At 44.7% G+C, this 13,702-nt stretch overlaps 1 protein-coding gene across 1 annotated transcript in view; it reads right to left on the reverse strand.

Moving 5' to 3' along the window:
- Positions 1-1,667: 1,667 nt before the first annotated feature.
- The window catches only part of SFRP1 (secreted frizzled related protein 1), a 44,463-nt gene continuing 32,428 nt past the window's right edge, over positions 1,668-13,702 (reverse strand). The window contains exon 3 of the mRNA XM_021681531.1: positions 1,668-5,267. Within this exon, the coding sequence (XP_021537206.1) occupies positions 4,945-5,267 (323 nt within the window). The 3' untranslated portion in view covers positions 1,668-4,944. The remainder of the gene's footprint in view (positions 5,268-13,702) is intronic.

Genomic DNA, 13,702 nt, shown 5'->3' on the forward strand with positions numbered 1-13,702 from the left:
GGTGATGGGTACAGATTTCTCTTCCTCCGGAGCAAAAGTGAATTGCTGACACTTCTGGACCCATTGTGGGGAGATGGCCTTAGAAGTAAGACCCACCTAGGGGCGCCTGGGTGGCTTAGTCATTAAGCGTCTGCCTTCGGCTCAGGTCATGATTCCGGGGTGGGATCGAGCCCCGCACCGGGCTCCCTGTTCAGCGGGAAGCCTGCTTCTCCCTCTCCCATTCCCCCTGCTTCTGTTCCCTCTCTCGTTGTCTCTCTCTCTGTCAAATAAATAAATGAAATCTTCAAAAAAAAAGAAGTAAGACCCACCTAACTTGGATAACGGTGTGACCCTTCATCTCTTTCTGCCCCTGAGTAGGAGAGCACCTGTATAATTCCCTGAAGAAGTGCGGAAGCTAATGAGCTTGAAAGCAAGGCTGCTGATCTTGGTGCTCCCCGCATCTCTAAGGCACAAGGTGTAAGCAGTCATAACCCTTGTCCCCAAACTCCAGTATGACTCCAGCAGCAGAAGCCAAGATGCCTTTGTACATACTTCATTATCTTTTTGCTGATTTGTTAAAAAAAAAAATTCAAAACAGCAATGGGAAATTATGGGTCGCAGTGATAGGGCTTCAGCCAAAGATGACAAAGACATCCACACCCAAGCTAAAAGACATTTTTCTTTTTCATTAACCATGGGGGAATAAAAAGGAAAATAATGCCGATATCTGCCTTGACTTGGCTAGCAAGCGTATCACTAGCTCACCAGTCATGTACATTAGAATGGGAAAATCTTTAGATACTAGGGCACAGCTTTCATGGAATTTTCCCAAGTCCTCACACCATGCCTGAGAAATGGTGTCTCTGTGCTTCCATTTTTCGGTAACCCAGGAGTATTTACTCACTTCTGGGTAAAACTGCCAGTTGTCTTAGGCTTGGAGGTGCCTTGTTAATCAGAGAATGACATCAAATGAAGTTGTCACTATACTTGCAGAATTAAAAGTCACACTGAGGAATTCCTTGGGCAAAAGGCTTATCACCTAATATGAAATGGCTTGGGCTCAGCAAGTGCCACCCTCGGGGTCCAAAGAGAAGCTCGGCAGTCACTCAGATGTTGTTCCCACATGTCTAGCCCCTAGGAGTCCTGGGTTCCTGCTCCAGTGACATCATTGACCTGGGAACCCCAAGCTCCCTGTGAAACCCCAGCCATCCCCCATCTCAGCTTCTCCATCTTTTAATGAAACAGGTGGATGTGGTCTCCTCTAAGATCTCATGCAGGTCTAAGAATCCAGGTCCCAGAGAGTTTTCAAATTTTAGTTGGTAATTTTAACACGGAATTGGCTGAAGAGGAGAGAGCATCTGAAACCCAAAACATGGAAAAGAAAGGCAGTGTTGAAAAATACATTCTTTGTAGAACAAGTATGTAACCTTCTTTCTGGTCTGAAACACACACAGCCGGGAGAAACACTTCTGGAAGTTATTCACGGGAGCAGATGGTCAATGTGGGATGGAGGTGAGGAGAGTCAGTGGTGCCTCCCAGGTGCACCCCCAGCCCACCCACGCCCAGTTACCATTGCAAAGCTGTAAAGCTAAGGCCAGAAAACATCACTGAAGAAACTCAAGCAGGGCATGTAGACAGTGAGTGGTCTATCATTGGGGGTGGGGGGGAAGGCACAACTCACATTATCATTGATTAACTGAGTGATTTTAGTCAAGTGAATATTGATACATGGCAGGAAAAGCATGAAAGTAAAATGAACACATATGGGAAAATTACTATTAACATAAGTGATAACATCAAAACATCTGGTAAAATGCAGTTAAAACAACAACACAAATGAAATGGAATGTAAAACATTTTCACAGTATTCAAAGCTTTTGTAAAAGATTTAGACTCTAAAAGAGGAGTGCTACGTGAGGGGACTAGAGGAAACAGGAATTTCACCCACGCCCTATGTATCTGCTGGTGACAGATCAGAATGGCCGCAAAGCTATTCTCTAGGGGTCACCCAAGGTGTGCTTCAGAAACAGATGGCCCGAGCCCACAACTGCGGAGTTCCAACAGAGCAACTAGCTACTTGGGAGTCTGATGAGAAACACACATTTTGTAGCTTTGGGCACTGGGGTTTCTGTAATTTACAGATCCAAATGAAAACTGGAGCTGTGACCAGATTCTGCCTTCAGGAGCCCTCATTGCTAAGGCACCAGCAGAAGAGCCAAGTGTTACACAGGATAGTCTAAAAGTAAAGTGTTCTTGGGATTCTCATCTCACTAAGAGAGCTAGCAATCTTCAAAGATTGAGCTGAGTTCTGCCAATGACTTCGCAGGATTCCACCCAGAATGATTTTTAACCTTTACAAATACGACCTTTGAACTAGCTAGACCAAATTACCAGACCTCCACTTTTGGAAACAGATGACCAAGCCGATAGTCTACACATTGGTTTTGTCATACCCTTTGTTGAGAAAAACAAAGGTTTGTGATAAAAATGCAGCTTTGGGCCCATAGCCTCTCTTTTGCGCCCTCAAATTGCCGATGTGTTATAGACAAAGATAGTGTGTCTCTCAAATCCGCGTGAAGCTCACAGGTCCTGGGACTGTCTGGTTGGGGTAAAACCGGCAGCTGCAATTCACACTTCCCATTTACTGTGAACTCGTGCTGCAGATGTCTCTTCCTACCTGAGAATTCCCACTTAGAGAGATGCGCAACACAGCCACCCATTCTTCCGCAGTCTCTCTGCGGTAACTGTGAATACCCCCACACAAACCCCTTCCTAAGGCCCTGCTTTGGACAGACGCCTGTTGCATGATGCTCTCTGTCAAAATGAGCAGATACACATGAGCACTGAACTCTTGAGTTCATCAACCCAAGCAACCCAAACGAAGGCCCAGATCCATGCATTCATGAAATCATTCGGAATTTCAGTTAACAATAGGGAAGTAGAATATTTCTAATTAACTAATATATATACACATTTTTAAAAAAAAAAATCATCCAAAATTACAGGCAAATCACTTAAGATCCCCAACACTTTATGATTAAAGGTCAGAGAGAACCAAAAACAAAACGTGTTAAAGTAATAGGATCACTAATTGTGAGAGGTTAATTATATCAGGATAACCCTCAGGTAGGTAATGAAGTTGGCATGCTGATTTGCAGACTGGAGTCTTCAGGAGTTAACAGAATCTTCTGCTGTTTCTGTGTCAGTCCAGGGGCCTCGAGGGTGTCACCTCCCAGCATCACTGCAGCTTCCAGATTGGTATAAACATTTGCCCAGAGGGACAACCACTACCTCTCACCACCTTCAGGTGTTACAGAGAATGAAGAATCGGGCTTGAGGAGCAAATTAACATTAATTGCTTAGAGTGACTTCCTATACACTGAACAAGAGGAGTAAAGTTGCTTATGTGAATGAATTTATATACATCGCCTATCAAACGCAAGGGTTTTAAGAAGCATCTTAGGGCACTCAAGAAAACTTGCAGAGATGTGTTGCCTTTGAAACTCACTCCTTGGATGGGGACACTTTGGGCTTAACTTTCCCTCTGCAGAAATTTGAAAGAAAAAAAAAATTGTTTTTAAGTGCAGAGGACAGCAGGCTGATTGTTCTGAATTTCTTTAATCTACAGGCAATCAGGTTGAAAGGAATCCACTTCTTCGCAGTGAAGGAAAGCATGGGGAGCACTGGGAGTTTTGACTGGCACTGGGTTGGGGCCAGGGCAATCCAGAACACCTCAGAAAAGGGGGCCACATGGTTACGATATCCGGCAAATCCACCTCACACCCCAAATGCCCAGTGAGAGAGCTGCCCCCTGGAAAGTAGCCTCAAATGCACCAAAAGACCCTCAGCCCAGTACCCCTTTCAAATGTCAATGTAGATTTAAAAAAAAAAAAATAGAAAAGTAAATAGGGTTTTTGTTGTTGTTCTCAAAAAAAAAAAAAAACCACAAAAGTGAAATGAGCAGACAGATGAAATTAGAACACTAAGCTCTTCACCCAATTACAATTCACACTGACTAGCAATTTGCAGGGCTGTTCCTAATGTTTTTTTCTTTGTTTTTTTCTTTAACTACTTTTTTTGAAAACCACTAACCATTGCCTTCTCCGTGTGAAAATCATGGTCTCTCTCATGTCATGGGTTTGGTGCCCACGGTGTTTCCTTTTTCTCACACAAAGGCAGGCACGTGCGGCCCTTCACACGTGCGGCGGTGAGATCACGCCCGGAGGCCGATGTTAACTGCCATTTACACGGCATCTGAGACTAGCTGATTCATGTCAAAAGATAATCACATGGAAAAGCCGAGTAGGCATGACCTCCCTATGTTTTCACTATTACATACTGTCCTTGTGCTTTTTCCCCCTGCGCTGACTTTCTGGAATTGATCTCAAGTTTTAAGTGTGGTGGTGTGTTTCTAAGGCAGACAGAAAGAGAAGCAATTCTGGAACTGAAAGCAACCCATCTTACCAATAGCTGGAACGTTCTAGTTCCAAAGGCTTAGATTAGCTGATAGATCCATAAGAAACTTGTAACAACACAAAGAAAGTTGCAGAACTGAGTTTTTGCTGCTGTCTTTCACTTTTTGTCCAATCTCGTTTTTGGTTTTGTTTTTTGTTTCTTTGTTTACTGGCAAAATTTTCTTTTTTAGTGGCTGTCTCTGGTTGAAATGGTTTGCACCTGCTTTGACTCAGTGATGTGCTGTTCCGCACTGTAGATCTTAAAAGACTTCCTAATCTAAATGGTTTTCCTTACCGGGGCATGTGGCTTTAAATACTGGCAGTACTGGGTCTGGAGCGTGACTATGGAGGGGAAGGCGTGGGGATGCTGCCAGAGCAAAGCCAACTGGATTACAATGTCCTCTACCAACCGAAGGAGCACTGAGTGTGAACCCCCGGCTTCCAGGGTTGTCTGCTCAGCTCCACCCTTCACCCCAAACCCCGGCTCCTTCCCCAATCCACCCAGGGCGAATCACTTAAAGACTGACTGAAAAGTGGGACATTCATGATTTTTCATTTTCTTCATGAAGTTTTTGAATTCCTTGTTTTTCTTGTCCCACTTGTGGATGGCCGTCAGCAAGTACTGGCTCTTCACTTTCCGGCCCATGATGAGGAAATGGTGGCTGAGGTTGTCCAGCTGGTGGCATGGGCAGTCGGCCCCGTTCTTCAGGTACAGGACCAGCTTCTTCAGTTCCTTCTTCTTGATGGGTCCCAGCTTCAGGGGTTTCTTCTTCTTGGGGACAATCTTTTTGTCACCATTTTCTTTTTTCACTTCTTTGATTTTCATCCTCAGCGCTAGAGATGATGCAGGCAGAGAGGGGAAGAGGAGAGAAGGAGGGAGAAAAAGGATTTTAGAACACAGTTTTCCATCTAAAACAATAACCCAAACTTAGCGCTCAAGAGGAGGCTGAAATGAAAGGCAACTGGCAAGTCAAAGAAACAAGCAGTTTTACAGATGAACACCAAGGTCTTAGTTCATCTCTATGTTCTGATTTTGCCCCCCAGTTCCATGGTGTCTAATGGTAACTCAGTAGTTGCCCTGGTATGCCGTGAGAGTCTCGAATACATTTTCAGAACCAAATCATAGGGGCACTTGGGTAACTCAGTCAGTTAAGCGTCTGCCTTCGGCTCAGGTCATGGTCTCAGGGTCCTGGGATTGAACCCCAAGTCAGGCTCTCTGCTCAGCGGGGAGTCTGCTTCTCCCTCCATGCTCTCCCTCTCTCTCTCAAATAAATAAATAAAATCTTTTTTTTAAAAAAAGAACTAAATCATATTTCTTTTTTTAAAATTCAGTGACTCAAAATATCATACATACAATGCTTTAAGAGACGGGGATCATATACTTGAATATAATCCATATACTCTAACACTATAGGCCTCAGGATTCAAAGAAAAAACTCACCCCAAGTTTGCTTTGTTTTTTTTTTTTTAAAGAGAAATCCATTGGTTTAGATTTTTAACATCCAAAGGACCTAAAATTCCTTGAAAGTTGGGTTCTATAAACCAGACCAACAAACCCTATGTGTGCACATGCAGCAATGGGGAAATTTAAACAGTGCATCAAATGGTCATGCTTGAGGGCATCAAAAATCAGTGTCCAACTTCTGCACTGGAGAAATCACAATCCCCACCACTGCACCTGTAGGGAGTTTTGAGAGCAGGTACTGCTGATGTTCCGTCAACCACAAAGCGACCACTGATGGGTGCCACAAATATTCTTTCCACTGGGTAGACTCACACAGGATCAAACTCTGCTTTGAGTTTTTGACAGAGAAATCCAAGTGAGGACCTCCTGGAGTCTAACACGGGACGTGGGCACAGCTCTTTGTAGGGAGAGAAACAGCCCATCCACCAAGCCAGGCTTCCCTTTCCTTTGTCTCTACGGACCCTGAGTTAACATTATTTTAATGTGAACGTATGGGCAGGAAATGTAGTGATGGCTACACAAGGTCTGTCGGTGAAGATAACTAAATTCACGTGGAGGCTTTCTATAAGATGCAAAAGCACTAAAAATGCAGCATCACTGTGACAATCAACATCCCTCTCAGGCTGGCCAGCCCAGATAGTTCCAAAGAAGAGGAAAATCATTCTCCAGATGCTAGTCACCAGATAATTTGTGCATCCTCTGAATTCTTCTAAATTCAAAATTATCAAGCCCCCCTCTTTTTAATAACTCAAAGCTCCCACCCACACTCCATGAGGAAAGGCTTGAATCTGAACAGAATAGCACTAGCTAACAATTAGGAGAGCATATGGCATGCCAGGAAGTGTGCTAAGTATTTTCCATGAATTTCCTCAATTAAACCTAACAACTCCATGAGGAAGGTATAATTATTTTTCCCATTTAATAGATGAGAAAGCTGTGGCATAGGGGGTTAAGTTTACTTGGCCAGAGTCACCAATCCTCAACTTAAACCCATGTCTTAAATGTGCACTTTGAATCACTGTGCAGTCCATGCTGACTCTATGGCTTCAAAATTCTATATAATGAACCTCATATTTAGAGGACCGGCTACAAGGATCAAGAAAATAAGGGGGAGGAGCTCGGACTCACTTCCTGGTTTCACCCACATTTCAAAATGACTTCATTTACTAAACGGTAAAAGAGTTTCTCCTGCTTGAAAGAGCCTGCTCTGGCAAAGGGAAAACTGCATTTGCAAAGGCTTTATTATTTAGTATTTAGTTGATTAGAAAACACACCCTTGGCTAACCCGAGAATAAGAAGGAGGGGGGAACATCCTGGAAACAAACCTTTAATGAATGTGTCAAAGTCAGTAAATTAAATGCTCCCACTGCTTTCTTTTTCTTACAAAAAGAGTTCCAGATTTTGCAGTCTACTTAATCTCACATAATACCCTAGGCCTGGGATCCCTTAAGAAATGCCTCCCTCCCAAGGACAGCAGAAAGTTCAGGAACTGGGCACTAAGCAGCAGAAGGCTCTCGTGGAGGATTAACCTTGACCTTTCAGGCTGGTCCAGGCTTCCCAGCACACATGGGAGTGAGTTGAGCACAGCTTCCCAAAGAGTTCCTTTCTTTAAGCTCTCCCCCACCCAAACCAGCCACTGCCCAGTGCTTCTGATTATGCTTGATTCCCATCCCCACTCTGGACAGAGGGTAGTGGGGACCAGCAGGCAGGAGTGTGGCAAACAGAGAGCAACAGAAACCACCTGTCCAGAAACAGAAACCGGCCTGCCTCCACAGGCCGACACCTGGTTTAGCTTCCCTTGTGGGCTTACAAATGTGGTGCCTGGTGGTTCACTTGGGAAAAGACTTCAACTGTTCTGGTCTGTGGCTCACTGAATGAGAAGAGTTCTCAGTGGGGTTGAGTAAGGGACCAGCACGAGGAGACTCACTGCCCGGGCCTAAGCAAAGTCAAGTCTCCACCTCTGCCTCCCCTCCGCAAAACGAAGACGGGACTGGGAGAAACCACGTATCAGAGAAAGGCAGGAAGGAATACTGCAGGAGTGAGAACAATTCTACTCCTTTCACAAGACCCTCTAAATAAAGGTGCCCCACAGTGTTAGATGAATCCCAAGGTAGCTCCCAAAGTCGAAGGCTGAGAACCAAGAGTTGCTATAGGAACAATCAATTACATCACCAGGTGAGATGAGTGCGTGCCCCAACTGACAATGTGGGCCCCCTCTTTTTTTAATATATTTATTTATTTATGAGAGAGAGAGAGCACGGGGGCAGAGGGGCAAAGGGAAAGAGGGTCATAAGGAGACTCCACACTGAGCACAAGCCCAACACCGGGCTCTATCTCACGACCCTGAGATCAGGACCTGAGCCAAAACCAAGAGTCAGACACTTAACCAACTGCACCCCCCAGACACCACGTGGGCACCCTCTTTTCTGCAGATTAGTGAGCCATCAGTTTTCGAGTGCCAGACTCTACAGATGAGCACAGGATAGGCTGCTCTGTGCACGGCTCCGGATTTAATGCTCAGAGTAATCATGTTAAGAAGGCACCGTTAGTACTTATTAAAATCAAGGAGAAGGACTCAGGTTAAGTAATGACAACCCAAAGCCACAGTATGTAAGAGACAGATTCGGAATTAAAACCCACACTTAACCCCAAAGACCACACTCTTTCCTACTACACCATGACTGGGTTTAAAATGATATTGCTTCAGCGGAAACTATTTCACTCTTTTGATTGTGTTGCTTTTAATCACAACTCAAATCAAAAATTAATGTTCCTTTGCCATGACCGTGTAAAGGAATTTAGTTTACATAGGTGGGGGGACAGCGAGGGGAGAGGGGAAATCAAATGACGGAAATGTGTTATGCATTAGGCTCTTTATTTCTTGCCATTTGGCTCAGTTTCTTTTTTGAGGTGGGGAGAGTAAGGAAGGAGGCACATATGGCCAGAAATTACTAACATCTTTCCATCTTTTAAGGGTTTATTTTAGGGATGCAGATTACCAACAATGTTTGGATCGGCGATTAGCCGTCCAAGGTTGATTTCTCTGTGCCTTGTGGATATGTGTCCAGCCCCCCACCATACAACATCCAGGGGCTGCTGGGACAGGGGTGGGTGCTGGCCCAGGAGCAGCCTGGAACTGATCACTACTTCCTCTTCCCCTACCAGGCCTCCACCATGCAGACAGAGCCTGGACCCCAGAGATCTGCCCATAGACTGTGTTCACAGTTTGCAATGCAAATGGCGGCATGGGCAGGCAGGAGAAGCCGCAGGAGGCGGCAGCTGGGGCAACAGCTGGGGCACTGGATAGAGTCCTGGGTCCTGGGTTCTAACTGTGTGACCACAAAATCTGGTTTTGAGCTCCCTAAGTCTCAGTCTTCCATCTGTAAAGTGTAGAGTGCTGCCTGCCTTCCGGCCCGGGCAGCACTACCATCCAGAGGGCCCATGCTGGGCAATACTGGGGAGCCAACAGATCTCCTCTCTGGCACTATCCTCCACCCTGTGCTCAGGCTTCTCTGTCTTCACATGCCCTTCTCACCCTGGGGGAAAATGCTACAAGTACCTCCGGCCCTTGATCTCAGCTACCTGGAACACCTGGACCCTGAACTAAAACAAAACAAACAAACAAAACACTTCAGGTTTTTTTTAGCAACAACCTAACATCTTCTGAGCGTAGAATATTACTTCCACCTCTCACCTTGCTGGTCACTGCCAGCAAGAGTTCAGAGACCCAGAAACTTTGAAAGCCCAAGTTAAGATTGCGACGGGCGGTTGTCTGGGTCTCTCTCGTCAATCTTAAAATAAATAACCCCTTATCTTCAGGTAGACCCTTAAAATTTCATTCCACTTTTAGTCACCTGAAACCACATTTTTTGCTCAGAAACGATACTTCCTTGGTAGCCTCCCCATGGGGCTTGGCCATAGTTCTGAGGCTAAAATGAGAACAGGAAACTCATTACACCCAATTCAAACCCACACTCTCCTCAAAACCATCTCTTCCTCCTGACCCTCTTATACTAATGGTGCCACCATGCGTCCAATTACCTAGACAGGATGCTTGGATCTATGGCAACCCTTGGTCAAGAGTTGGCCATTCATACAACCAATAATGTGGAATTGCTCAGCCGGAGTGCAAGAAGGATCCAATGCGAAAGGTGGGAAAGCTAAGTTAGTGATCAGATTTGTGACTCGGCTGATGACAGTGAAGAGTCAGGTACAGAGAAAAGAGAGAATGAGGGCCCTCAGGGAGCACCATCACTGGGGAGAGAGGAAGGGTTATTGTGAAAGTCATCAGAGGCACAGATGGAAAACTAGGCAGCCAAGTGTCTCAGAAAGCACAGAGGGAGGGCATTTCAAATAGAGGAAATGCTCCTCCATCCCAAATGCTGCAGAGTTGAAGCATGAGTGTGAGACGAGATCATTCAACTTGGTGATTTGGGGGTCACTGATGGCCTGTGGGAGGGCTGAGGGTGAATTGTGGGGAGCTAAAAACCACTGGGAAGTGAAAAGAAAAGGTATGCCATACTGGCAACCATCAAGCTTCCGGAATGTTTGTGAAGAGTTACCACTGGCTACTTCTAGCCAAACACATTAGACTGAGTGCACACAATCATTTCCACTCCATTCTGCAGTCAGTTTAAAATCATAGTAAAAAAACAAAGTTATAAACACATGCAAGAAAACAAGAACATATCAGCATGCAGAATAATAGAAAGCAAATGGATGGTGAACCCTGGCTTGACAGGGAGAAGAAAAGCTGAAACCAAATGGCTTATGGATAGGGATGCCTGCAAGAAACAAGCCAATCCACACTGCAGGACCCATAAATGGTCATGAATGGGGGCCACTGGGTACTTCTGAACTCCATTACAGAGGTTGTATTGAATATAAGAATTGGCTAAAAGTCTGTAGAAAGACACTCAGATCCACCAGCCCTGGGCCATAAATTCGGTAAGAGCCCCTCACCAACTCCAGCAACAGCCAAGAGGTTTATCCTTTGTAGGAGGTTTGAACCAGACAGACTCTGGGCTTAGGAGCACCAGACTGCAAAAAAAAAGGTAGGGTGGTGATGGGCTGGACTCCCTCCACAGGATTAAGTGACAGTCTGCACACTAAATAGTGAGTCCCGCAGGTCTTAAAACACTGCATTTATATCCCCCAGAGAGGAGTGATGAGTTTCTATCTAAAGAAACTAGTAGCCCTAAAGAGAAGACCTACAGCTCCCCCACCAGCAAAACTCAACACCAAGGCCCTAACAAGTTATAGGCCATGCATTCACACACAGAGCTTCCAACTTAGTCCTTCACTCTTCAACTCGAATGGCCAGCCAAGGGTCAGCAAGCATTTAAACAAAGCCTCGAAGTGTGAACCACAGAGACCAAAACATAAAAAACAAACAGGCAAAAAAAGAATTCAGAGATAACAGAGACCACGTGGGGAACACAAGAAAACTTTTTACAAAGATAATATTAGAGAAGACGTTGTATTCATAAAACCAGAACGGAAAGCTATTAGAAGAAATGTTGGGAGAACAAAAAGAGTATTTGGATATTTAAAATGTAAGAATGCTAGACAAGTGCTTTAAGATAAGGTTGAAACAGTTTCCTGGGAAGCTGAACCAAATGACAAAGAAATGGGAAATGGGAGACCGAGACCGAAGGAAGCCACACGGGGTCAGCCAGGAGCCTCCACATCTGAACAAGAGAGAACCAAGAAAGTGGATGGGAGAAATACCAAAGAAATCATACAAGAAAATTTCCAGAAATAAGCATGAATTCTTGGATTCAACAGTACCGCGCTCAACCAATCATGACATTTAGAAACACCAACATAAAGAGAACTTTTAAAGTCCTCTAGAGAAAAAGAGATTATACATCTAGTACAGAGGATCAGGCAAGCAGAATGGCATTGGATTTATCAACAGCAACACCAGAAGCTGGAGGATAATGGGTCAACGCCTTTAAAATTCCCAAATTCAACCCTGAGCCAAGCTATCAATCAGTGTCTGAGTGTAGAATAAAGACATCTTCAGAAGTCCAATGGTTAGAAAAAAGTTCTCCTCCATATGCCTTTTCTTAGGAAACTACTCCATGATGTGCTCTACAAAAGTGCAAAACAAGTCACGGGATTCAGGAAACCAAAGATCTAACATATGACAGAAGCAACGGAAGTCTTAAAATGATTTTTCCAGAACAACCATGGGGCAGGCCTAAAGCTCAGTCAGTCCTGAAACCGGAGGAAAGAGGGCTGGGACAGATTACCTGCTGTATACCTGCAGAAAAGTTCCGGGCTGATTTCCTATTATAAACATAAGGAACTGGGAACAGAGAATGAGACAACTGCTATCTCAAAGGAAAACAAAAAGGTATACAAGAGAGGGAATACAAATACAGTACACTACATGGCTCAGCTGCAAATCACATTTATTCATTGTAATAAATTAAACATTGAGTAATCATTTCACCAAAAGAGTAATATAATTATATTGTAAAGAATGGGGACAAGTGGACACATAAGACAGATAAATTTTTATCTTCAATAATACAATATCAGTAATAACTAAAAATTAAAATTAAAAATTAATGTTTATTTGGGGCACCTGGGTGGCTCAGTCAGTTAAGCCTCTGCCTTCAGCTCAGGTCATGATCCCAGGCTCCTGGGATCGAGTCCCGCATCCGGCTCCTTGCTCAGCGGGGAGTTTGCTTCTCCTTCTCCCTCTGCCTCTCCCCCCAGCTCATGCTCTCTCTCTCAAATAAATAAAATATTTTTTAAAAAGTAATGTTATTTATTGACTCCATTTTGCTAAATATCAAAAGAAGTAGCTACTTAGTTAGAAAATATTACCTGTGAGCTGTGGGAATTAGTGGTGGGAAGGCATCACATGGAGGACTGCAGTTTTTTGTTAGAAACCTTTTAACACTATGACTTTTTAAACTGCATTTATTTTGACTCAAAAACCTTAAGTTTAAGTAAATTTTATAGCCTAGTAAGTAACTTAAATGTATATAAACTACAAATAAATGACAAAATGTGAGATCTTAAAAGAAACACAAAGATTACATTTCCAGGTCCTCTATTCTTCATTCGAGTGACGCTTGGTGTTAGGGCTTCTTAAGGGATTTCAGTAAGAATTGTGCTCCCTGCCTCTCTACCCAGAGCTCTCTGCTCTCTTCCAGAGCTCTTCCAACCATGGAGCAAGAAAGCAAGGGGATGAATGGGATCCTGGCAGATTTGGAGGACAACAGGGCAATGAAAAATCATCCAGGAGCACACACCACACCACACCCTGACTCCTCGTAACTTGCCTTTTGTCCTCAGTTACTTTCTCCTGCAGAGAGGGCTGAAGATCCCAAAGAGATGATTTGAGAACAGGGGGATAAGACTGGAAAACTCTTTACAAAGTGACCTGTTCTCAGCCCCTTGGATCAGGAAGGCCCACAGATGGGCACCCCATGCATCAGCCCCATAGGCTTGGCTGACGCCCCTCCTCCAAACGAAAAAGCCCGTTCAAGATGGCAAGACCTAGCTAAGCACTTGTGACAGAGAGGACCTGATTTCTACTTCCTGGCCCCATTTTCGCAAATCCTTTGGGTGGGCGACCCTGAGGCAGCCAGGGCCATCCCCAAATCCAACAGTGCAAACGAGATTTGGTAACAGTGCTGGGTCAGGGTTTGGCTGTGAGAAACCACAGCGTCTTTCCGACCTGCAGTGGAGGGCCTGGGCACCAGGGCAAGGCTGGCTTTGAGGCATCAGGGCCCAGATGAGTCCTGCTGACAGAGGCCCTGCGATGGCAGCTTACCAGACTTCT

This window comes from Neomonachus schauinslandi, chromosome 2 (genome assembly GCF_002201575.2).
Source record: "Neomonachus schauinslandi chromosome 2, ASM220157v2, whole genome shotgun sequence".
Lineage (NCBI taxonomy): Eukaryota > Metazoa > Chordata > Mammalia > Carnivora > Phocidae > Neomonachus > Neomonachus schauinslandi.